Source organism: Neltuma alba, unplaced genomic scaffold (assembly GCF_004799145.2).
Source record: "Neltuma alba isolate B1F8T4 unplaced genomic scaffold, ASM479914v2 tig00010661_pilon, whole genome shotgun sequence".
NCBI lineage: Eukaryota > Viridiplantae > Streptophyta > Magnoliopsida > Fabales > Fabaceae > Neltuma > Neltuma alba.
The window spans coordinates 289,635-313,587 of NW_021635506.1; the positions used below are offsets into that span (position 1 = coordinate 289,635).

The 23,953-nt window shown below is 34.5% G+C and overlaps 2 protein-coding genes across 3 annotated transcripts; both read left to right on the forward strand.

Moving 5' to 3' along the window:
* Positions 1–5,094: 5,094 nt before the first annotated feature.
* LOC114758057 (protein spt2) lies at positions 5,095–10,983 on the forward strand. Of its 2 annotated transcripts, none has more exons than XM_028947063.1 (11): positions 5,095–5,180; positions 5,639–5,743; positions 5,883–6,121; positions 7,052–7,169; positions 8,037–8,111; positions 8,200–8,323; positions 8,428–8,870; positions 8,959–9,101; positions 9,678–9,767; positions 10,067–10,164; positions 10,374–10,983. In XM_028947063.1, the coding sequence occupies exons 2-11, from the start codon at positions 5,723–5,725 to the stop codon at positions 10,394–10,396; spliced, it is 1,374 nt and encodes a 457-aa protein (XP_028802896.1). In that variant the 5' UTR covers positions 5,095–5,180; positions 5,639–5,722; the 3' UTR covers positions 10,397–10,983. The 2 variants fall into 2 exon arrangements, with proteins under 2 accessions (XP_028802896.1, XP_028802898.1); XM_028947065.1 differs by having other exon boundaries at positions 5,096–5,180; positions 5,886–6,121.
* Positions 10,984–12,446: 1,463 nt separating this feature from the next.
* Positions 12,447–23,727, forward strand: LOC114758000 (probable starch synthase 4, chloroplastic/amyloplastic). Its single transcript, XM_028946985.1, is given in 21 exon segments — positions 12,447–12,817; positions 13,261–13,296; positions 13,392–13,425; positions 13,527–13,593; positions 13,784–13,912; positions 14,680–14,884; positions 15,710–15,844; positions 16,057–16,070; positions 16,073–16,160; positions 16,308–16,406; positions 17,003–17,132; positions 17,304–17,354; positions 18,281–18,391; positions 19,782–19,891; positions 20,135–20,303; positions 21,289–21,375; positions 21,667–21,738; positions 21,969–22,079; positions 22,917–22,978; positions 23,091–23,187; positions 23,400–23,727. Coding segments are annotated over 21 exon segments (2,094 nt in total). The 5' UTR covers positions 12,447–12,698; the 3' UTR covers positions 23,568–23,727.
* The last annotated feature ends 226 nt before the right edge of the window (positions 23,728–23,953 follow it).

A 23,953-nucleotide genomic window follows, 5' to 3' on the forward strand; every position in this document is an offset into this window, starting at 1 on the left:
CGAAGCTCTGGCGGCCGGACCCTGGCGTCCAGCTGCCGGCAATGGCCGAAAGCAGCCGCCGGAGCTCCGGCGTCGGTGGCCGGATTTCGGTGAGGTAGTGGCTTTCTTTAAAAAAAAAAAAATTAAAGAGGGGTATTTTGGTAATTTTGCCATGATTTCATAATTACAATTTGAGGCCGGGTCCTTGTGAATAATTTCACTTATTCAGGTGACCTATCTGTTATTTTGCATATTGAAAGGTCTTTATTTGTGATTTCCCCTAAAAAAAATTGATTTATCGTGGTAAACTTTTATAGAAAATAAAAAAGAAATCAACATTTGTTTTAAGCAATATCCAAATAATCAAAGTTACCATTTATTTAATTTTTAAATTTTTGCTTATCTGCATATGGCGCTATATCTTATATGTTACTCCTCGGGTCTTAAACATAGGACCCTTAATATAAATGTTTTATATTTAGGATCGGATGAGTATATTTTTTTCGGTTGAGCCCAGTATCCACTAGTATTATATATTTAGCTTTTACTTAGGAGAAAAAATTAGAGAAAAAATAATATTAGAGAGAAAAATCTTCCAAAATCAAATTAATTAAATAGATCATTTTTATTTAACTAATAATTTTTGCATTTACATACTTATTTAGTTAAGAATATATTTAGACAAGGGGAAAAGTAAAAAGAAAATAGGATGAAATAAAAAAATTAAGTAAATAGATCATTGTTATTATATTTTTATTTAATTAATAATTTTTGCATTTATATACTTATTTAGTTGAGAATATATTTAAACAAAGGGAAAAGTAAAAGGAAAATAGGATGAAATAAAAAAAAATTAAATAGATCATTTTTATTTAATTAATAATCTGTGCATTTGTATAATCATTTATTTGAGAATATATTTAGACAGAGGGAAAAGAATTGCCGTCAAATAGCAATTGAAAAATAAAAGCTTTTGCCTAAGGGTCTGTTTGGTACGAGGGAGATGGAGGGAAAGGTAATGAGCTCATTTTAAAAACTTGAAGAAGTGGGGTTATCAAATTTTGAAGAAGGGTAGCAATTTTTTGATTAATTTTAAATACTCTTTTATCTTAGATTTTTCCCTTTTCAAAATTTGATAACCCCACTTTTTAAATTTTTTAAAATGGGGTCATTAAAATTTTCTCTTCCCTCTCTTTCCCTTTATTTTCCTGATACCAAACATACCCTAAAGCAATTTAAATATCACTCCTAAGTGTACCCAAAAATGAGAACAAATATAAAGCTGGTAGAATTAGAAAGTTTAATAATACATGGAACGATTCCGGTCAAAAAAAAAAAAAATACATGGAACGATTAAAAGTCAAGATTCTCACAGCGCCATGACCGAAGCAAAAACCTAAGAAACGCCCAAACACAAAAGGTCAAAAAAAAAAAAAAAAAAAAGATGGAACTTACGGAATGTGATGTTGAGAACTAAAAGCGAATAGGTGTCAGTGATGGCCGGGGCACCGAGAAGAGGGAAGGAGACTGAGTGTGTGTTTGGGTGACACTCCAAATCATGGTTTGGGGATCTAAACCATGGTTTGGGGTGTCAATCACCCAAACACCCCCTCTAAAAGCCAAAACCATGGTTTTGGAAAAAGCAAAAATTTTTTGCTTTTGGAGAAAAAAGGGAGAGTGTGAGAGCCTATAGGATATATATCTTGTTATTTTTTTATAAACATATTTTTTTTATAAACATATTTAATCTTATATTTTATAAATATATATACACATTAATTATTTATTAATTATATTATCTTATGTATTAGTAATTATGTTGGTAAAAAATATATTATTAACAATTTTATTCCTTCAAATTAAAATATATCATAAAATCTATTTTTTCTGTAATTATCATACTAACTTATGTCTTTTTTTTAGTAATTTGTATATATAAAAAGTGCTTCTGATAACAACTATCCAAACACTCTCACTTCTCATAATCACTTTTTTACAAAATTTATTCTTCACAGAATCTATTCTTCCCAGAATCTATTCTCCAGAATCACTTTTTCAAACCACGGTTTGGTTTCATCCAAACACACCCTGAAGAGCCTCGCGGAACCGAATTTTGTATTCTCGTCGCATCAAGTAATTGCTCGTGTACTTTGCATGTAATTACTGATTCTGCCACTGTTTTGATTAATTAATTATTGTCGAAGACTTCACAATGTACTCGTCTGTCACGGTCCATTATCAAGGTCTGTTCTTCATCTACACATGACTATGATTATTAAATTGACATTAATTGATTGCTACCCTACAGAACAAATAGCCATTAGTATGATACTGCACAATTTTTTTTTTTCTGGCCATACACCTAACACCCTTTTTTTACTATTTTTATAAGCAATTTTGGACTAAATCACATAAATTAAAAATTAGTTAAAATTGTTAAAAATATTAAATGTGTAAAAATTAAAATTTCTTTTCTTCCTAAAATACTCTTATTTATTCAGGAGAGAATATAACAAAATAAAAAATTATTATAATAAAAAATTAGAAAAAAAGATAATATGTGATGGAGAGAGTTTATATTAAAATAAAATTTTTGAACATTTATTACAAAATAATTTTCATGAAATAAAAAATAGGATCAATATAATATTTGATCTTTTAAATTTGTCTTTATTTTGCTTTTGATGTCTCAAATTTATACTGAAAAATAATTCTTGTCTCATACCTCATTTATATTGAAAAAAAAGAATATAATAAAAATAAAGATAAGTGTACCGTTTTTCCTTTTTGTCATAAATGAGTATCCTGCGCATCACTTTTACATATTGCAAATTTTTCAATATAATCTAGATTCATATAGCTGCACACTTTTGGCCAAAAAAAACTAGTGCGTACTAAAAATTGTTTTTTAAGGCACTACTAATCAATTTGAGTGCTTATTAAAATAATGAATATCATAAACTTATCAAACTTATCAAACCTAGACCGTCCAGATCAAACTATCCAAATTTAAGACTTTAATTAATTATTTTTTAATAAAAATTATTTTTAAAAAATAATAATTAAGAGATGATTTTTATTTTGAGTTTTATATCAGTTAAAATAATCATTTTAAACAAATAAAACTAAAAAAAATCAAATCTAAATTATTTATATCAAATCTGAACAATCTGATGAATTGGGAGTGCTAATCAAACTGGTTGCAATTATAAATACATTTTTTCCAACGGAAATTCGTACATTTGCTCGTGAGGGCCCAACCCTTCATGTTGTTACCCCGCTCCATTCTCTTTCAACGCCAGGTGGGGTTAGGTGATCATTGAGTGAGGTTTCTAGATGGATCGATGAGAGTGGCAGCGATGAAAACAAACAAGGATATCGAAGTATCCCTAAAAACACCAAAAGAATCAATAATCATCCAATCCAGCCCTTAGATGAAAATTTACTTAAAAACAAGTTATCGCTCCTCCATAATTGGTAGCAACTACAGTTCTTTTAGAATGGAAATGAGAAAAACAACACAAATAGATGAATTCACAAGACAATCCAGTTGGAGAGCAATCGAGCATATAAAGCCGGCTCGAGAAAAATCAGAACACTGAAGAGTTGTATGGCTCCGAACAACAGAGAGAAATAACAACAGAAAAATTGGTACCCAGCAAAACAGAAAAATCACAAATCAGAAATAGCTCACCTTTGATGATATTTGTGCGGCGCTTTGAAGGAGAGGTGTGACCGGAGGGATCAGATGAGGAAGAGAAGTGATTAAGCAAGCAAGGATAAGAAGCTCACACAAGAGGTTAACTGAAAGAATAGACAACGACAATGACAGACGACTCCTACGGCACTGCGGAAGGCAGAAGATAAAGGAGTAGCCAGCGCTGGGGGAGAGAGACGGGAAGGTAGAGAAGCAGGTGGCAATGCGGGAGCGGCATGAATGACTGCGAGGACGATGAGGGCAACGGGGGAATAAGAAGAAAATTCAGTTATTATAAAAAATAGAGTTATCGTGTTAAATTTTTAAAAAGGTAATCAACATTTGTTGTCGGCAAAAATAAAGGCCATCAACATCCAAATAATCAAGCTACCATTTATTTAAATTTTAAATTTTATATCTTTGCTTATTTTCATACGGCACTATTTCTTATATATTACTCCTTCGGTCTTTAATATAAGACTTATTTAACTAATTTGATTAGATTAAGAAAGTTAGGTAAGTTAGTTAATTATAAAAAAGTTACACATTTTTCCCAAAACACCATAATCATCTTTCTTAATATCTCCTCTCCCTCTTCTATTTGATTATAGTTGAGGAAGTATTTATAAGGGTAATTTAGAGAAAATTGATAAATATGATGAATGAGTCTTATATTTAGGACCAAAATCAACTCAAAAATTGGGTCCTATATTAAAGACCGGAGGATTTTTTTTTTTTGGTTGAATCCATTATCCACCACCAATAACAGTAATTAATCCTGCGCACTCTGGTATTATTTATTTAGCTTTTACTTAGGAGAAAAAAATTTAGAGAAAAATAATATTAGAAAGAAAACTCTCCCAAAATAAATTTTTTTATTTTTAAATTTTTTATCCTATTTTCCTTTTACTTTTCCCTTTGTCTAAATATATTCTTAACTAAATAAGTATAGAAATGCAAAAATTATTAATCAAATAAAAAATAATAAAATGATCTACGTAGAAAATATGTAATTATTTAATAAATTAAATTTAAAATTTTAATTAAACACAAATATAAATTTATTGAATCATATAGATACACATACAAAAAGCGTATTTGGAATTTGGAAAATTTCTTTTGGCTAGAATTCAAAATTTTTGAAAGATTAGGGAAGTACTAAATATTATTATTATAAATTATAAATTCAAGGTAAATAAAAATTTAAAGTGTTAAATATAACATTTATAATTCTAATTTAGTGTTTATATAATTATTATTTTATTAAACAATCAATCAATTATCTATAATATAAATGTATAATTTGAATAAAATAAAATAAAAAAAATATAATGGCTCGGGTCGGACGGGCACGATCAGATCCCCGATAGGTCCATGGATTGCACAACGGTGGCAGCAGATTAAAGGAAATTTCTCGAACATTGAAAATAAAAGGCCGTTCGGTCTCAAACATCGATCTTTCCTCTGCCCTAATTGACGACTTCATGCTGTGAAGGGGATCACGGTAAGCTTTCTTGCATTCTTTCTTTCCTTTCAATTTTCCTGTATTATTCTATTTGTTAAATTGATTACTTCACCCGTGCTTCTTGCTATTGTTCATATATTTTTGGTCTCGGGAGATTTCGCCCCAAAATCTGAGTCGATTCAACTGCGTACCATGAATATGAGCGGTTCTGCTCCTGGGTCTTACTGCACAAGTATTGAATATCATTTAGATCCTCGCGGGAATGGCAATTTAGGGAATAGACAAACAAGTTTGTAAATTTTTGTTCAATGCTAGCGAATTTTTCACCCTAATGGCTAGTTTTGTTTTCTCGAGAAGATTGTAGCCAGTTTGTTATGGGAATTATTCCTTGTTTTTTGGGTCTTGCGTCTCTCTCAACACACTGTCAGTTATAGTGAGGAGAAATTCAGCTTCGTTCCTAACCTTAATTTGCATTGTGTTTTGGTATCAACAAGCAGGCCTTGTATCAAGTTTCTTAGATTTGCGGCTTGAGACTTTAGGTACTTGTCATTGGTGGCTGTCTATTTCTTCTTCAAGCGGCAATGGAGGAATATGATAGAGACGTAAGCCTTATAATTCCATTGCTTGTTAGGTTTTTTCTTCATTCCTCATTCCTGTTCCCTTGTTCATTTCCTTGTCACATTTATTAATCTTGTGTGGTACTAGTTTTAGGCCTCATTATTCCTCCTATTCCCTTTTTAGCAGGGTTATGAAGATTATGATGATTACGAGGATGAGGGACTAGAGCAAGAATATGGTTATGAAGAGGAGGGAGAGGGGGAATATGAAGAGGAACAACCTCCTAAACCGACAAAGGAAGAACTGGAGTATCTTGAATTGAGGCAGAAATTGAAAGAATCGATTAGAAAACAGATGAAGAAGGAGAGCAGTACATCGCATGCCGGTTCAAGTGAAAGGGAGAAAAAGCTTCCTTACGATAAGTGAGTGTTACACCTAGAATGGGCTTTCGCTGTTTCTTAACTTCTTGTCATTGATTTTGTTTTCAAAGGATGTTGACCAGGTTGTTTCAATGCTTCCTTCATGACACCGATTGCATTTTTGTGTTATGCTTTTGTATTGAATCTTGATATATATTCTCTTTTTCATTTGTGTTATGTTCGTTGGAATGACCAAATGGTTGTTAGCTATGTTTGGGAGTAGTTTATAAATTTAGTTATGATAAACGTCGTGTTTGTATAACCTATTTGGCTGCAAGGAACTGTTTCGTGGCTCACAGTCTGAAACTACTTGACACAATACTGGTGTTGTACCATCAGGCTCCTTTTGGGGATGTAACTTTTGAGGCTAACGCATTTGTAAAGTGAAAGTTAAAATTTAGCCCTTGGTAAATTTTTTGTAGGGGGTTTCTTCCGGTGTCAGTTGGATTTAGTATGGCTTATTTTAAAGAATTTTTCTGAGCTTGATCTTGATTCGCTATCTTAAGTCATATATGCATATGATAAGGATCTGCAATCTTACAATTTGATCTTAGATTCATGATTTATAAATTTTCATTTTATCTGTACTTTCTTTTCTCTGACATAAATCTTTTGGTTTTGGAAAATAAATTGTAGAGATGTTCCCTACCTCATTTATATGTTTATAAAGTGATGTTTCTGTGCATAGTAGCTTTAAGCATGCCTTGCTGTTTGGCTTTTACCTTATGGTAGGCCGGATATTGGTTATTCTGTTATTTATTGTGTTTGGCTACAACTTTTGTTTATTTTTCCTTTTTTTGTGTGTAGTTGAATGCAATATTTTCGCACATTTCTATGCTTATCGTTCATATTATTCACGTTCAGCTTGGATTTGGTAGTTACTAGATGAATTACTTACTGGAGTATTTCTCAATTTTTTTTAATTGTTCGCAGTTATGGGTCTTTTTTTGGTCCTTCTCAACCTGTTATCGCGCAAAGAGTCATCCAAGAGAGCAAGTCATTGTTAGAAAACCAGCATTTGGCATCTAGGCTTTCTAACCCACTTCATATTGTAAGAACTCAGACGCCTAGCTTTGCCATTATATTAATTTCTTGTATGGTATTGGATTGCTTCAACTTTCAATCTATTGTAATCACTTTTATGCTTACTTATTTCTGTTGGGCATATTCATTTATTGATCTCCTGTGGTACATTGGCCAACTTGTTCTCATTGTAAATGGCTCAATGTCCCTATGGTGGGTATTGATTAGGGAAAGAGGAAGGGAAGGGAGAATAGCAGCCATGGAACTAGTGCTACTGCCACAGCGCCAATGCTAATTCCCTTCTTTGGATTTACAGCTTAGCTGCAGTGCCAATGCTACGGCCATGGCATCAGAAAGCATTGCTCTGGTCTAAATTGAGAGCAGAGGCTGTGTGGGTTCACAAGACACAGCCTTGGAGCCTATGCAATTCAATTTATTTTGTCTCTTCTGAACTCATTTTCTCCTGCTCTGGGTGCTTCCCTATTTCATACAAATACCATCAAGACTTGTGAAAAAAATGTCTGAATCAAATCATGCTTTGAGCAAATTTTTAAAACTTCTACAATCATTTCGATAAATGTCAATGATTTCTTTTCTTGACAAAATTAATCACGCACATGCTAAAATGCAATTTTGGCTCCCCAAGTACTCCCAAAAATACGCCGAAGGTCATTAAATATGGCAAGTCATAACCTGTATACTTATGCGAAGCCGTTGCATATACTGCTGAGATTTTGGCATCATTGTCTTACTTTTTGTCGTTCTTTTTGTTGCCTCGTGCCTGTCACCAGATGCTTATTAATGGCAACTTTTGCAAAAGATAAATTCATTCTAATATATTTCTGGCTCCATATAATGTGGTGCATCAGTACTCTAACTATGATCCTGTCTGCAGAGCAAGAACAAAAACAAAGTATCTAATGGGGTATCAAAATCGGCAGTTCATAATCAGCTACCCAAAGTCAGCCAGGTATTGAAGCTATCTTTCGAAGTTGCTTCAATGTAAACTAGCATCTGGGATTGCTAAATGATGGTGGTCAATTCCTCTGTTTATCCAGGTGAAGCTTAAAGCCCAGAAAATTAAGGATACAAGGGATTACTCCTTTCTTTTGTCTGATGATGCAGAGCTTCCAGCCCCTGCTAAAGAGCCTCCCCCTAGGAATATGTCTGCCCGAAGTTCTGGTACTTCGCTGCCTGGGATCATGTTTATATGGGATGTTTGTTGGGGGTGTAAACATATTATTATGATTGAGAAAACTTATACAGGTTTTTTGCTGATCTTGAAGAGGCACGGCCAGCTCAAGTACAAGGAAAGAGTAAACAGCCTTTGAGCAGTAGTGGCAAGCATGTTACTGGTGGTCGTGAGGACAGAAAACTGGGTTCTGTGTGTGGCCAATTACCTCCTAAAGCAGGGTCCAATAATAAGGTAGCTTCTACCAGTAAGCCCAGTATGGCATCAGCAGATTCAAGAAAACAGCTTGGAAACAACAGTGTGAATGGACCTGGCCGGCCGGTGGCACCAAAGGGCTTGCCTCCAAAGATGCCTGTTGGTATCATGAGTAATAAGTCTTTGACGCCTGGTATAAAAGGCCCTGTAAATGCTGTGCAGAAACCACTCATTTCGAAAGCTCATTCATCTATTTCAAAGCAGAGTGTGGAACAAAGAAAAGACACAAGGGAAAAGCCTAAAATGATGCCCAAACAGCCAGTGGCATCTTCAGCTCCTCAGGTTTTTGATGCCGTCTAGACATTCATGTACATGTAATTTTAGCTTCTTATTGGTGATAATGTTTTTCTTGCCCTTCTTGTTTCAACAGAAATTGAGGCCACCTACACAGGTTCCAACACATCGTGCAGTCCAAGATCAACGTCCCAAGAAGAAGCCTGTAAGACGGCCCTTTGAAGATGATGATGATGATGAGGGTCAAAGGGCTATTAGCATGATCAGAAGAATGTTTCAGTAAGTCTTGCCAGTTCTCAATTAGCATGTGATCCTCTATTTCCTTGCAATGTTTTTTAATAAATCTGGAAGGAGCCAAATTATCACAGATCTTACTTGATGAACTCCTCTTTAATTGCTCATCATGGACAAAAAGGAGAGTATTTTGTGGGCAACTATCAAAACTATGCTAAAATTGTATGACTGGGCTGGCCTTCTGGAATTGGGAGAATTGTGTGATAAATATTTGGGAGCAGGTGGATAGCCCTTGATTCTGATGGAGAATATGTTCTTACATTCACCCCCCCCCCCCGGGGCCAAAAAAAAATCTTGACCAATTTTTTGTCCCTTCATTTTTTAGCACCTTAGTCTGATAATGACTTTGGCTGAATCCTTCAAAATTCCAGTCTACCTTCACTGATCCTTGATCCCCCCCCCCCCCCAAAAAAAGAGAGTCATTGTGATCGAAGTTTTTTTACTAGGGTGTTTCCTGGTGTTTCACATGTCTGATTGGAGTTTCTCAGTTTTAGCATGGCAATGCTCATTTTGCTGCAAATCTGGTGATTTTTTGTAATCAATTTGCTGAATATTTTGCAGCTACAACCCCAACAAATTTGCTGATGACGATGAGGATGATATCAACATGGAGGCAGGTTTTGATGATATTATGAGGGAAGAAAGGAGGAGGTATGTTTCTTTTAGCTTTAGCTCCACATTTACTGCCCCATTTGTCCTCACTCCGGACCTACCAGAACACATGATTTGTATAAAATAGGAATGAGGAAGTGAATTAGGAGGATGGGAGAAAAAAAAACTCATGAAACTTTTCTCTCCAAAAGCTCTCTGGCGCGTACCAAATGTGACCATAACGTAAAGAAACTTGCAAGTTTATGGATCACTTGTATATCTTCTCATCTTCTGCAGTTCAGGGCAATCATGGGTTTCTCTGTTCGTTGATTTATATTTCCTTGTGGTGATATAAACAGTGCGAAAATTGCCAAGAGAGAGGATGAAGAGCAACTCCGGTTGATAGAGGAGGAGGAAGAAAGAGAGCGGAGAAGACGAATGGCCAAGTTAAAGAAGCGTAAGCTTTGCTGAGCATTAACACTATATCTTCCCTTGGCTTCCAAATTCATAATATGTCTAATTAGAGACATTCCTTCTTAATTACCAGTTTGAATCGTATTTAATCAATTCTTCAATTGAATAGAAATCTGTTGCCCCATATTAACCCCCCCCCCCCAAAAAAAAAAGGTCCTTTGCACTTGTTCTGATGATTCTTTTTTATCTTAGGTGGGAAAGACGTCCCTGTGTAGGAGCAGGGGAATGCATGCATGTTGTGATATTTTTGACATGCCTTGGGCACATTGATGGATGGTTAAAGATGATTACTTTCACAACTAATAAGAATCATTTGAATCGCCCAATTCTTCGTAAAAAAGGAAAAAAGGAAAGAAAAAGCTGGGAATCCCTTTTTGATTTTAGGCGATACAATTTGGGAATTTCAGTAGGTGGACGGACTTTAGACGAGTTTGTAGTTAAAATTGCCGAAGATCCTCGAAGGACTAACAGAAATGCTTACGCTCAAAAGTACGTAGCGGAATGAAGGAGTATTTCACTATTTTATGACGTGGGAAAACTGCAAATTTTAAAGTTGCTGATGACGTGTTCATTTGTTAAGGTGGAGGATGTCCAAGTGTCCGCACCTCTAATAATCAAGAAGGGCATTCAGGCCCCAAAGAAAGAACGGCATAAAATCCCACAAGAGCTAATCTTTCGCGAAGATCTGTACGACTTGCTTTTCTTATTGGGCGATTTGTTACGAAGTTTCAAGGAAATCGCAATGATAATAAAGAAACTTATGACAAGTTTGAAAATAAAAAAGATAACTTTATAGTTGTTATTAAAACTTTTTATTGGTTATTCTTTTTCCTTTGCATTTCATGGTAATTTTTCCTGTTTCACATTGAATTGATTCTAATCTGAAATGAATTTTTAGAATCAAGTAAAATAACCTGTAAAGATAAAGAGATTTTTTGTTTGCGGGTCAAGGCTAGCTGATTCAGGTATTTAGTGGTTGGGGCATAATTTTAAAAAAATTTTTTCCCTGAATGCGTCTACACGTCAAATTAGATATATTTAAAAAAGCGTTTTAGAATATTATGAATTCTAAAATATTTTATAATATTAAACATATTTGAAAGGATATTTTAAACCTTGAGATAAATTATAAAATAATTTAGAGCATGCACTTAAAAAATATATTACCTTTGCTCTTTAATATAAAACTTTGTTTTGCCTTTATTTTTGTCTTAAATATAATATCTTAATTCACTTTGTCTGTTATATTTATTAATTTTTTTAAAATGGTCCTTGTAATAATGATATAGTTCTAGCTAATACATTTGATTAACAAAGATATTTTAAAAAAAAAACCAACACTTATTTATTATAAATAAATAACTAACTTAACTAGTTTTGTAATCTACTCAAATTAATCAACTAGTTTTTATATTAATCATAAGAGATAGTATATTTTAAAGTGTTAGAAGATATTTTTGTGTTTTAACAAGACTCTTTGGGCTTCAAAAGAATACAAGCTTTGTCACCAAAAACAGAGTACAAGCTTCGATTCACGACTAGTGCAAATCATCTATGTCGAACATGGTTTGAATACGTTAAAGGAGTCAGTTCCTCACAAGGTGACGAATTAAGATTCGAATCTCCATTAGGAGAAGTGTTTATATTTAGTACTCGACAATATCTTGAATAGGATTACCTTCAATGGGAAGCTCTAAAATTTTTTTTTTTAAGCAAATGATGAGAAAAGCTTGAAACTACTAAATTTCAAATTAAGTTTGGTAATAACATTTTAATAAATTTTGACAACACTGAATTTGTAAATAATCACACATTTTTGTAAGAATTTTTTATCTAAAATTTAGTAATTTTAAATTTTTTGGTGGGATTTTTTGCGAACAATTCATTTTCTTGAAATATAAATCGTTTATTTTTATTTTCCCATTAGGGTTGGAAGAGTAGAAACCAATGGCATGAATTTACAAGCTGATCGAATTCACACGTCACTGCAGTATAAAGTTGTTGACTTTTTTTTTAATTATTATTTCAAAATATTTTATCGATTTTATTTTGTTCTTTGGCGCTGAATCCCATGATCGATTCAACGAGTCTCTGAGTGAGATTTTGACGCAATAACGCTTCCACAAAATTCCGCTGCTCATTTTGATGATGACATGAACATTTAATCATGAATTTGAGAGGGGGGGGGGGAGTGGGGAAAAAAACACCACGGTAAGTTCTTGTCATGGAGCGAAATTACTGTAATGACCATCTTCATGTTTACCGAGATTGTGAAAATTTCTTCGAGAATTTTGTCCCATTTCTGCCACCCTCCTGCTGCTGCATAGGCAGTCCCTTTTCCGTGATAAAGGCAATTTTCTTTCTGGGAAAGCAATTACCATCAATAGTTAATACTGGTATCGTGGATATGGATGCCATTGTTATATCGTCATGGGACTGGTGATCTCGAGTGGGATAGTTGTGCAAGTGCAGCTTACTCGTTCTTTTCCTCCCTATCTCTGCGTATGAAAACGGAAAATGGGGACATTAGTAGGTGCAGGGATCGGGGTTCCTTCCCTTCGTCGCATTCCAACGTCCAGAAGGACCACCACCTTGTCCCGGAAACCCATTACTAGCCTGCCACTATGTTGTTTGAGGTGAGACTCTTGAATTGAGCTTATACTGCACGAATGCTGCTAGAAAGCTGAGTAATCATCCGTCAAGCTCACAACCATCTCATTTTAGCTTGTTTGTTTCGCTCCAAAACAACGTAAATTTGGAAGTTAAGAAGCATCGGAGTGGATTGTGTTTTTCTGGGTAAAGTTGAGTGGAGTGTGGTTATAATGCCACATACTGGTACATGATAGAGCAATGGTTGGAATCTAAAATAGTGTTACTTGGTCGCAGCATGTGACTTGTCATGATGCAACTTTGAAACTTAATATGTATGGTTCATAAGTCGTCATTTTTGATTAGTGATAGTGAGTGAAATTTACCTTGTAATTGATTGAAGGCGTATTAAATAGAAATAACGGGTTGATAGTGGGCGAATTCACCTTGAAATTCACTTGGCCTGTTATTTATATGTAATATTTTTCAGAAACGATGGAGACGACAGTCGCCAAGATGAACAACGGTAAGAGTTTTGTTTTCTTTGACATGTATTCAATAATATAACCCTTTGTTTTATACTCTAGTCCTCTACTAAATTTTAATTGACACGCATCTCAGGGGTAAAGGTACTAATAACGTGGATAAAATGCAGGTATATGGTGGTTTTGCGTATGATATGTGTAGTTTACACGCATTTCTTGTGTTTCCTTACTTAGCAAGGATCTCATTACCTATTTTCCCCCAATATTTTAGTTAACTGGAGATGATCAAGATGCGAAAGACCATGAGATTTGGAAGTTGTTCAGAGAAGCTCAGCAAAGTCAGTTCTTTCCCGGCCTGAACTTGATTTTCCATAGATAATTCCCATTCTGTGTCTTTACCTTCCTTCAGTTGGTTTCAGCTTTCTGTCATTCTTGGTTTTTTGGGCTGTCTGAGTAGTCTACCTTAGTGATATTTGTGCGTTATACTGAAGTATTTTGTAACTTTGATTTGTTTTCTTAAATAAACAGATATTCTGTACTTAAACAAACAACGCCTTGTAGCCACAGAGGAACTTAACAAAGCTAACGCAGAAAAGCGGTCATTGCTCGACAGGGTAGAGAAATTGGAAGCGGAAAAGCATGCCGGTGCCGGAAAAGGTGATATTATGGCCGTGCTTTTTCACCTTATTACGTATCGTTGATGAATAGATCAATACATCTTGTTTATCTTTTACATTTTCTTTTTTGCTGACACACATGCTATTTTTAAATTTTACAATTAGTTGGTTCCATTAGACAATAATGAATTAGTTACATACTCAAGTATGCTAGTGTTTTCAGTTTAAACCCCATAGCATATACTCAAGTAGCTGGCCTAAATAAAGTACGTCTCTATTACAAAGGCTGTTGTATTCTTCATATTTACTGACAATCTGATTAGATCAATAATTTATTTTTGGGAAAATTAATCTTTTGGTCTCTATAGTTTTTACTCATTTGTAACTCAGTCCCTATATTTTGACTTGGTGCAACTTAGTCTTTTTAGTTTTGACTCGGTTGTAACTCAGTCTTTGAAGTTTGACTCTCTACAACTCGGTCCCTATAATTTTAACCATCTTATAATTTAGTTCCTCCTTTTATTAGATATATAATTTTATTTTTAAAAAACACAAGGACTAAATTATAAAATAGACAAAACTATAGGGACCGAGTTGTAGTGAGTCAAACTTTAAGGACTGGGTTACAACCGAGTCAAAACTAAAAAGACTGAGCTGCACTGAGTCAAAGCATAGGGATTGAGTTACAAATGAGTGAAAACTATAAGGACCAAAAGATTAATTTTCCCATTTATTTTTCCTAGTTTATTAGTCTTTACTTTTTCACTGGTTGATTAGTTGCATTATACGTTTCTGCTTGTATCCCAGACAACCTGTCAATTTGTTGGAAGTTGCTGCTTCGGATTGATTCAATGGTTTTAACCAACATGATTTCTCCTGGGGAGGCATCTGAATTAAGAAGGTTGGTGATAAAGCACAAGTTGAGCCTGGCTGATATTTTCACTGACATCCCAGGAAGAAGGGACTCCGATCTTTTAGAAGAAATTCGTCAATTCTCAGACAGCAGCAAAAAGTAAATCAAATGTTTACGAGCTTCATTCAGTTTCATTCTTTCATTTTATCCTCATAAATGATAATTGTTTTCCCTCCAATCCTAAATGTAGAAACTGAATATCTAATTCACACAAATTAAAAAAACTAGTAAAGTTAGTTATTTATGAAAAATGTGTGTTGGTTTTCTTAAAATACCCTTCCTTTTCAATAATAATTTACATACAAAAATTACCCCTTTTTGATTGCATACATTAATTTGTACGATCAACAAGGGTAGCTTGGGAATAAAATAATATATGAGAGACACAAAAGATATTGAGGTCTTATATTTAGAACTAAAACAAACTCTTCAACTAACTCCTACATTTAGGATCAGAGAGTATTATGAAGTATATTTTGATATGACAAGCTTTTTGAAGTTTATTGCAAAATTGCCACCGGGATAAGGCTTGTTGTTGTTGTTGTTGTTGTATTGCAAAATCACCACCCATTTCATATTAGTGGCATACCTTATATGCAAATCACTGAGAAACATCAACCATGATTATCTGAATCTAAAAATAATACAAATGAATGTGGATACTGTATAAAACCTTGAGTTCAATATGATACTGAATTCCTGTCTCCACACGTTTGGGAATTTTTCGGCCACGATTTGGTGGAGATTCTTCCAAAGTATTGTGTGATTATCTTTGTTCTGTCTTAATAAACTAAAATCAGTACTACAAAAATTTGATTTGCCCAGAGGTATTCTTTTCTTTACTTCTTTTTTTCCTCCCATTTTTCCTTTTCATAAAGATTCACAGAATCTTTTTTTTTTTTTTTTTGGGGTCAATTTCTCCAGGAATGCTTTTCACATCGTTCACATTTGCACAGAAATGGCACCATTAGTCTCTAGTGGATCTACGGCATCATATGTGACTGGCATATCTTGTGCTCTGCAAAGGAAAGGTCATCTGGTGGAGGTCATATTGCCAAAGTAAAAGAGAGAAGCCATTTTTTTTGCCCTTTGATTCTTCTTTAAAATTTCTACGATTACCTGCTGAAAAAGTTATGCATATTCTGTATCAGTTCTGTTTTTCTTTTTTTTCCAAAAGCATTTTTTTTTTCTTTTTCCAATTGCTCTAATATGAGCCCAATTACAACCTGATGTTTCTGATTCCTTACTTTGACTGTGTAACTTTCTCATAGGTATGCTTGTTTGAATTGGATGAAGTGCAAGGGTTGCATGAAGTTAATGCTGAGGCTTATTCATATTTTAATGGTCAATTACATGGAAACAGAGTTTGGAATGGGTTAGTTTGGCATTTTGCTTATGATCATGAGGTTGCATATAAGTGGATGCCAGTAGTTTGTAAAAAAAGTCAGAGATGAAGTTCACCTTGCATGTTGTGTTTAAAATCTGCTGATAGTTCTTGCCTTTATACTTGAATATGTGACAGTGTTGTTTATGGCATTGGAGTCACTTTGATAGAGCCACTACAGTACTCATCCCTTTTCAGCCGAGAAATGATACATGGCTACCCAGATGATTTTGAAAGGCAAGTGATATTCTATCCCTGATAATTTGGTGCATAACTTTTCATCTGCCCTTGTGGTACTTCAAAAATCATTTCAAAGTAAGGTTGGTGTCGAGGATCTATGTTATATGGCTAACCAGATGGATCTAAAAAGGTTGTTCTTTCAGCTTATGTAACTTGACAAGAACAGAAGAATATTCAAACTGAAACTTGAATTTTGCATTACTCCAAGAATAGGCTTTATTCATCCTTTTCAAGACACTGTTATAACAAGTAGAAAATATTAATTTTTTAAAATTATAACAAAACAAATTGACATAGGGCAGAAAATGGGTTGATTTTAAGAATAGAAGGTAATGGGATGAAATGGATTCGAACACGTTTCTTGATTACATGCTGGTTTGGAGCCCATTTTGACCACATTGTACTCCTGAACCGTCTTCAGAGAGAAAGAGAAGTCAAAAGGCAACTCTAACAATCTGATAATTTGATCAGCAATAAGGACTTACTCTCTGGTTAAGATGACAAGAGAGGGAAATTTGACTGCACCTAGATGTTTTATTTGTTATCGTGTATAGAATTGTGAGTAATCTTGATACATTATCTTGTGCTATCAGGTTTTCCTATTTTTCTCGTGCTTCACTTGACTATATAGTAAAATGTGGAAAGAAACCTGATGTTTTGCATATACATAACTGGGAGACTGCCATTGTTGGGCCCCTTTTCTGGGACTTGATTGTTCAACAGGTGCCTGTTCTCAAATTTTAATTTAAAGTACTTTTAATTTTGAAGTACCTTAAATAGGGAAGAAAGCCTCAGATAATGGGATAAACCAACTGAACCTGTCATTTTTGGCTTGTTCCTATTGACCTAGCTTGGAAAAGATATTTGCTATATTCTATTATTTACTTTGTTTAGGGACTTGAGGATGCAAGAATATTACTGACATGCCAGGACTTTAGTATGCAGGCAAGTTAAATTTACTCCCCTCTTGTATATTTGTTGTGTATCAGGTTAATTCAAGGGAAAAAGACAAGAAAATATCCTGGAAATTGCTAAAGGACAAATCAGTGTGGGTGAATTTCAAAATCTCAAGTCAAACCCCTTGTACTATTTTGGAATTTTTTAAATCTTGCCGAATTACACAAATGCCCTTTACTATATATATATTTTAAATATTGCCACCTCAACACCTTTAGCTGGTTTCTAGCCGTTGGAGCTCTGGCACCGGAGACCCTGCTGATGATCGTTGCCGGAGCTCTGGTGACTACTCTTTCTTATGTATTTGCTACTCTTTCTAAGCTATTGACTACATTTGTTTTTAGAACTCCGATGACTACTCTTGTTTAGCTACTGACTACTTTCATTTATAAAAATTTGGTGACTACTCTTGTTTAGTTATTAACTACTCTAGTTTCACTATTGACCATTTTTGTTTCAAAAATTCAAAAAATGCATCAAGTGTTATTGGAGATCTAATGACTACTTTTTGTTTAGTTATTTACTACTCTTGTGTAGTTAATAGTTATACAAAAGTAGTATGGAACTTTAAAAACAAAAGTAATCAATAGTTAAACTAGAGTAGTCAATAACTATATAAAAGTTGTAATCGGAAGTAAGGGCAATGTTGTCATTTTACAATATTTTAAAATTCCAAAATAGGACAAGGAGTTTGATTTGAGATTTTGAAATTCACCCACCTTAATTTGTCTTCTAGTATTTTTGAGGGTATTTTAGTGTCTTTTTCCCTTAATTCAATTTTAACGTTATTTCCATTTCAGGTATGTTTTACATATTCTGCTACTAGATTATTTTTTGATAAGCTAATCAGCTACTGGATTATGTTTTTATTTGGTTGTGCCATCTTGTGACCATAGAACGTGCAAATATTTTAGTGTCTAGAGCAGCCAGATAAATTGGCCTTATGTGGGCTTGATCCTGCAAGGCTCCATCGTTCTGATCGTTTGCAAGATAACACAAGCACACACCTTGTCAATATTTTGAAGGTATGCTCTTTAATGTCGAACTCCTTTTCTCTTCTCTCTGTCCCCAGTACCACATAATAGTCCCATGATGTTGAACGAAAAGTGCCAAGACTTTTTTTTCCAGCCTTAGCTTTATGTTGATGTTTTTTAATATTGAAGATTCTAATGAAGCCAAGAATACTGGGACTAACATATCACCTTGATAATTATACTTAAGTCAAGATAGTCGTTATAGTTCCCATCTCAGATCTTGGCATGCTTATTCTCTGTGTGTATGTGTGTGTTGTAGTCATTGGGTTTAATCAACGTAAAAATTGATATGAGAACATTGCTTGATGTTATTTTGTTTTGGTAAACTTGAATGTTGAATTGTAATCGGAAAAGAGTTAAAGATGAGAAATTTATGCCACAATTATGTTCCCCATCTAGGCACCTTTTTGCCAAGATGGAATTTTGAGATCTCATGATACTTCTTTGGTATTTGTTCATGTTATGACACACTGTATCTAATTATGCACTTGCCAATACCAGCACATTGTGACATTATATTAGAGTGACTGATATGACCCCAAAACAACCATGGCTGACTTACTTAAGAAGGGGAAAACGAACTAGAGAGAATCCAGGATAGATTATCTTTCAGCTTTTCATTTATGCCTTTTATTTTGTTCAGAATTCAGTTCGTAATAGTGACCATGCACTTGAGAAGGGATAAATATGAAAAAAGTGCCTTAGGTTCAATCTGGAAGAATGAAGGCCTCGCCATCATCATGTGTATTGGTAGAAGTGTAAAATGTCATCAGATTTATCTTAAGTATAATACTTAAAACATTGAACAGGTGGTTTTTAAATGTTTCAAGTAAGTCTTTTCACCTATCTGAAAGTGCGTGCTTATGTACTTATATTACTTGCTTGTCTTTGCTGAGTTACTAAATGTGATCTTTTCTAGTTGAAGGAAGGCCAAATTTCAGTCTTTAGGACAAATTGCTGATTTCTTATTGATACCCGTCTAGCAACACTTTTCATTTGTTGAATATCACCATATGTTGTATGGCAAAATCTAATTGTTAAAAGCTCCAGCCATAGATGACCGAAATAGAAATGCTCCAGTCCTAGCCACTTTTAACTTTCTGATGGAAATGAGCCACAAATGATATTCAAATACTGAAAATAAGCAGCAAATACAATAACAAGCACACAGAGAACACTTTCTTCTTGTATTGAAGAGACTGAAGGCTCTCCACACACATCTCACTAATAGGATAAGCCCTCACTAAACCTCACTTGCCTGTCCCCGTCTATACCCTACCATGAGACCCATGCTAACTCCTCACACCCCAGGCACATCATACGACTGAGCTTTGGCCCATCACCTTCCAACATTGAATTATCAGTTTGTGTGATTTTGCAGGGTGGAATTGTCTACGCTAATGGTGTGGTAATAATGTCATCCATCCCTTCAAAGCACAGAATTCTTCATAGTTCGAGTCACGGACTGGAATCGACTTTAGGTGTTCATAGGTAAGCATGCTGTCATTGTATCACAACATTCCCCAATCTTGTTACTTTAATCTCAAATGTGTTTTGTCTCTTCTTGTCCTCCTTCAAATTATATTTCCATGTAGCTTTTGACATAGCATATGACCTAATATATGATTTATGTCTTCTAAAGTGATACCTTTTATAATATTGAATTGATCTGGCTTCGTACTAAAGCCCCCCCATCAAAAAGGATAACATAATTGTGTTTGCGTATGGTTGTAGGGAGAAGTTATTCATTGCTCCTTATGGATTAGATAAATTACAATGGGATCCTTCAACTGACTGTTTTCTTCCTGAAAATTTTAATGCGGAAAATATGGAAGGTAAAGCCGTTTGCAAAGTTGAAGTGCAGCAGCGTCTGGGTTTATCAAAAGATGCCTCCAATATTCTTGTATGCATCTCTCTTGTGGTCTCTTTTAAGTCTTATACCTCGTCTGAAAAGTATAAAAGTTGAAACTGAACAGTTTTAGTAAAATTTCATGCATTCAAATGATATCCTTAAGATGTGATTTTGATCAATCTGAATTTCAAATAATGCATAGTTAATGCAGCGCCTCGGGTTGTCAAAAGATGCTTCTAATATTCTTATATGTATCTCACTTGTGGTCTCTTTTAAGTCTTATACCTCGTGTGAAAAATATAAAAGTTGAAACTGAACAGTTCTAGTAAAGCTTCATGCAGTCAAATGGTGTCCTTAAGATGTGATTTTGATCAATCTGAATTTCAAATAATGCGTAGTTATCAAGTTAATGCAGCATGCCATCTCTTTGAAAATTTGACTATTAAAATAAATCAAGCCGCTTATATTTTATATTTTTAAAATATAGCTAAATTTGACATTTACTCTGCAAGATCTATATGGATCATTTTCACCATCCTGATGCCCCTGGAGATTGGATTGCATAGTTGTAGTCTAACAAAAGCCTATGATCTGGACTGTCTTTTCATTCATTGTCTAGAAAAGCACACATGACATTAATTCTCTTTGAAATGACAAAACTGTGTGGTTAATGATTAATCTGCTATTATCTGACCTCTATGTAAACACCGCATCCTCGTGTTTAGCAAGCACGGGCCTTTGATGTGTTTTTCATGTGTTGATGTTGCATAAATACTTAACATTTATACAGTCATAAAAAATATCTCACTGAGTGGTTATATACCTTAACACATAAGCACATGTTTAGATTTAAGGACGCCTAACAATATTACTGATATTGGTGTAATTCTGTATTTTCTTTTCATTTATCTGGTTTTTCCAGATTTTCTTAGAGCAGTTCTTACAGACACAACTAATCTTTCTTATATTTTATGAAACTGATGAGTTCTCTACACTTGGTTTTACTCGTCTGTTTGTTATTGAAATTTTTTATCAGGTTGGATGCATTTTTTCAGAATGGGGAGACATTGATGTGAACAAACTGAAGGAGATTGTCTGGAATACTATGGACCGCAATGTTCAGGTTGCTACTCCTACAGAACTCATACTATTTGCCCCAGCAGTTCAGTTGCGTATTGCTCGTAACTGAAAGTTTTCCTTTGTTGTTATTAAAAAGGAACCTCCAAAGTTAGAAGAATGGATATAAAATTGTCTGAAGTCGAAGTTTCGCTTATAAAGCCAAAACTCTTATGATGAAGAACATGTTATGACCAACATGAGCTAGTAAATCTTGTACAAAATAAATCTGACTGTGGGAGAGATCTTTTCTGGGAGGATTTTAGACTAAAGGTAATTTTTCATTGATTATCTGCAGATTATATTTATGGGGAATAGTAAAAGATCCATCTCTAATCAGGCACTGGAGTTTCTTCAGAAAGAACTAAAGGTGTTTCCTGTTCTGTTTTCATTTTTCATCTTAATTTTCATCTTAATTGCTGCAATTGGGTGCTACATGCTATTCTGGAAAGCATTGAGGATTAGTTTTCATCTGTCTGGAACCCTGGAAGTATATTATGATAGCTCATTATCTTGCATGAGGAACATTTTTAGCTAACCTATCTTCAACATTTTGCCTCATCTTCCGATGGTATCTGCTTTTGCTTTCAAAATCTGCAGGATGAAAATCTGAAATTTGTGCTCACATATGATGAAGCTCTATTACATTTAACATTTGCTGGATCTGACATTATTTTGTGCCATTCTCATGACCCCGTTGAAGAAGTTCCAGTAAGTGCATCACTTCCCCCATTAGTAGTGTTTTTGCCTCTATTATTTGAAGCTTAAGGTAGACATACATGAACCAGAATTGGTTCATCTTCAAGACAGTAGTTTACTTTTGGTGGAAATTTGATAGGACCCAAGATTAACAGTAGAAAATAATGCTGCAACCGATATTGATTACACAAAATACTTGGTTATAGTGCAAGATATCAGTCGTACAGCTCACATTAAGGACAAAACACTCTAAAGCACAAGGAAAATGATGAAGAAAGACTCCCTTCCTCCATCCCTAACCTGGCCTTCGATAGGCCATTCCTCTCCTCACTAAACTCAGTCTACAAAATAACTCTTACCTTTCCCTGATTTCCCCCATGGCTAATTAGATCAAAGGTGATGCCCTTAGTACCCAAAATACCCTTTTGACCACAGTTAGGTCTGAAACATCCTAAATATTACTAGCTTTATGCTCTTTCTCCAAAATAGGATGGTCAACATCCTGGTTATGAAAAAGTAACTTCCCTTGTGTGTGAATCTTGTCTTGCCAATAAAAAGAGATTCTAACAAAATTGAAGTTTCCTCAGGAAGATTGTGCTCCTTGTCTTTATGAATATTGAATGTTGCTATTCTGAGTCTCAGAATATAGATGCGGACATCATACTATCTTTCCATCTTTTTCTCTTTGTAATCCTTATGTTGGCTCTTGAGAAAGGCTCCGTCACCTTCTATTACAATATGTTCCCGTAGTTGGTGTGGGCATTTGGCCTTAGATTAGGCAAATTCTTTTCTTTGGGAATTTTCATGTTTTATGAAAATTTTAATACTTTGCGTGGTTGGAATGTGTAGCTCAAGGCTTTAAGGTATGGAGCAGCTCCAATAGTAGTTGACCATGATGCTGCCGCTAACAGGTAACCATCTTCCGCCGAATATTAATTAAACAATTATTTATGGATGATTTTTCCCCTCCTTGTTTATTGTATACTAAGGAAATTTATCCCGTTGTATCATATTTTTTGTCAGGAACTTCATAAATCGTGATCATGAGACCACAAAGTACTCTCTGTTTATCAACTCCACCTTTGGAAACCTTTCTCTTGACCTTGCCATTGGTGAAATTGTGTGTTATTTCTCATGGATTTTCCAGTAGTCTCTATCTATAGCTCTACACACACACACAGAAATCAAAATACCACCTCCAGTCATAAATGTAAAAATTTAATTTGTAGCGCAATTTACGTTACAAACTAAATTTTATATTTATGACTAGAGATAGTATATATTATGACGTGCCACAACTTATAAATCCTTTGCTTTTTCATATGTCTGTAGAGGAATAGCCCATCCAAGTGGGAAGGAAGAATAAAGGAAGCAATGACACAGGACTTCTCATGGGATGGGGAATGCTGTGACGTTCATGTTTCGGCTTATGCAGCAATAAGAATTTGTGAAGTGGATTGTTGGTTACTTAGTAATGATGGGCCCTCACCAGTCGAATAAGTGATGATTTGTTGTTGAGTAAATTACACTGATTTTCTTTGGATTTTAATATTAAATAATTTTTTATTTTCAAATTATGTATGAATTTCTTAAAAGTTCCATTACACTATATTCTTTTTAACATTCTTATTAAATATTTTTCGTTGGCATGGACTTAAAATTGATTATTGGAAGGTGTGTGTCTGTGTTTTTTTTTTTTTTTTGGGTGCCCCCGCCCCGGGGGGTTGTTGAGAGTAGAAGAAGATGGGGGTAAATGGATAAAAAGAGAGAGAAATAGAAGGAAGCAGTGGAACGGTGGAACCATCAAAATTTTGATATAACGATGATGGAGAGAAATGTAGGGGGAATGGGAGGAAGGAAGTTGAGACAATCCTCTCCCATAATTA

Excerpts from the sequence above, each read along its gene's own strand:
- LOC114758057 (XM_028947063.1), top strand. The coding sequence starts at position 5,723 with ATGGAGGAATATGATAGAGAC. Across the intron at positions 6,122-7,051 it reads AAAAAGCTTCCTTACGATAA|TTATGGGTCTTTTTTTGGTC; the intron begins GTGAGTGTTACA and ends AATTGTTCGCAG. Across the intron at positions 10,165-10,373 it reads AATGGCCAAGTTAAAGAAGC|GTGGGAAAGACGTCCCTGTG; the intron begins GTAAGCTTTGCT and ends TTTTTATCTTAG.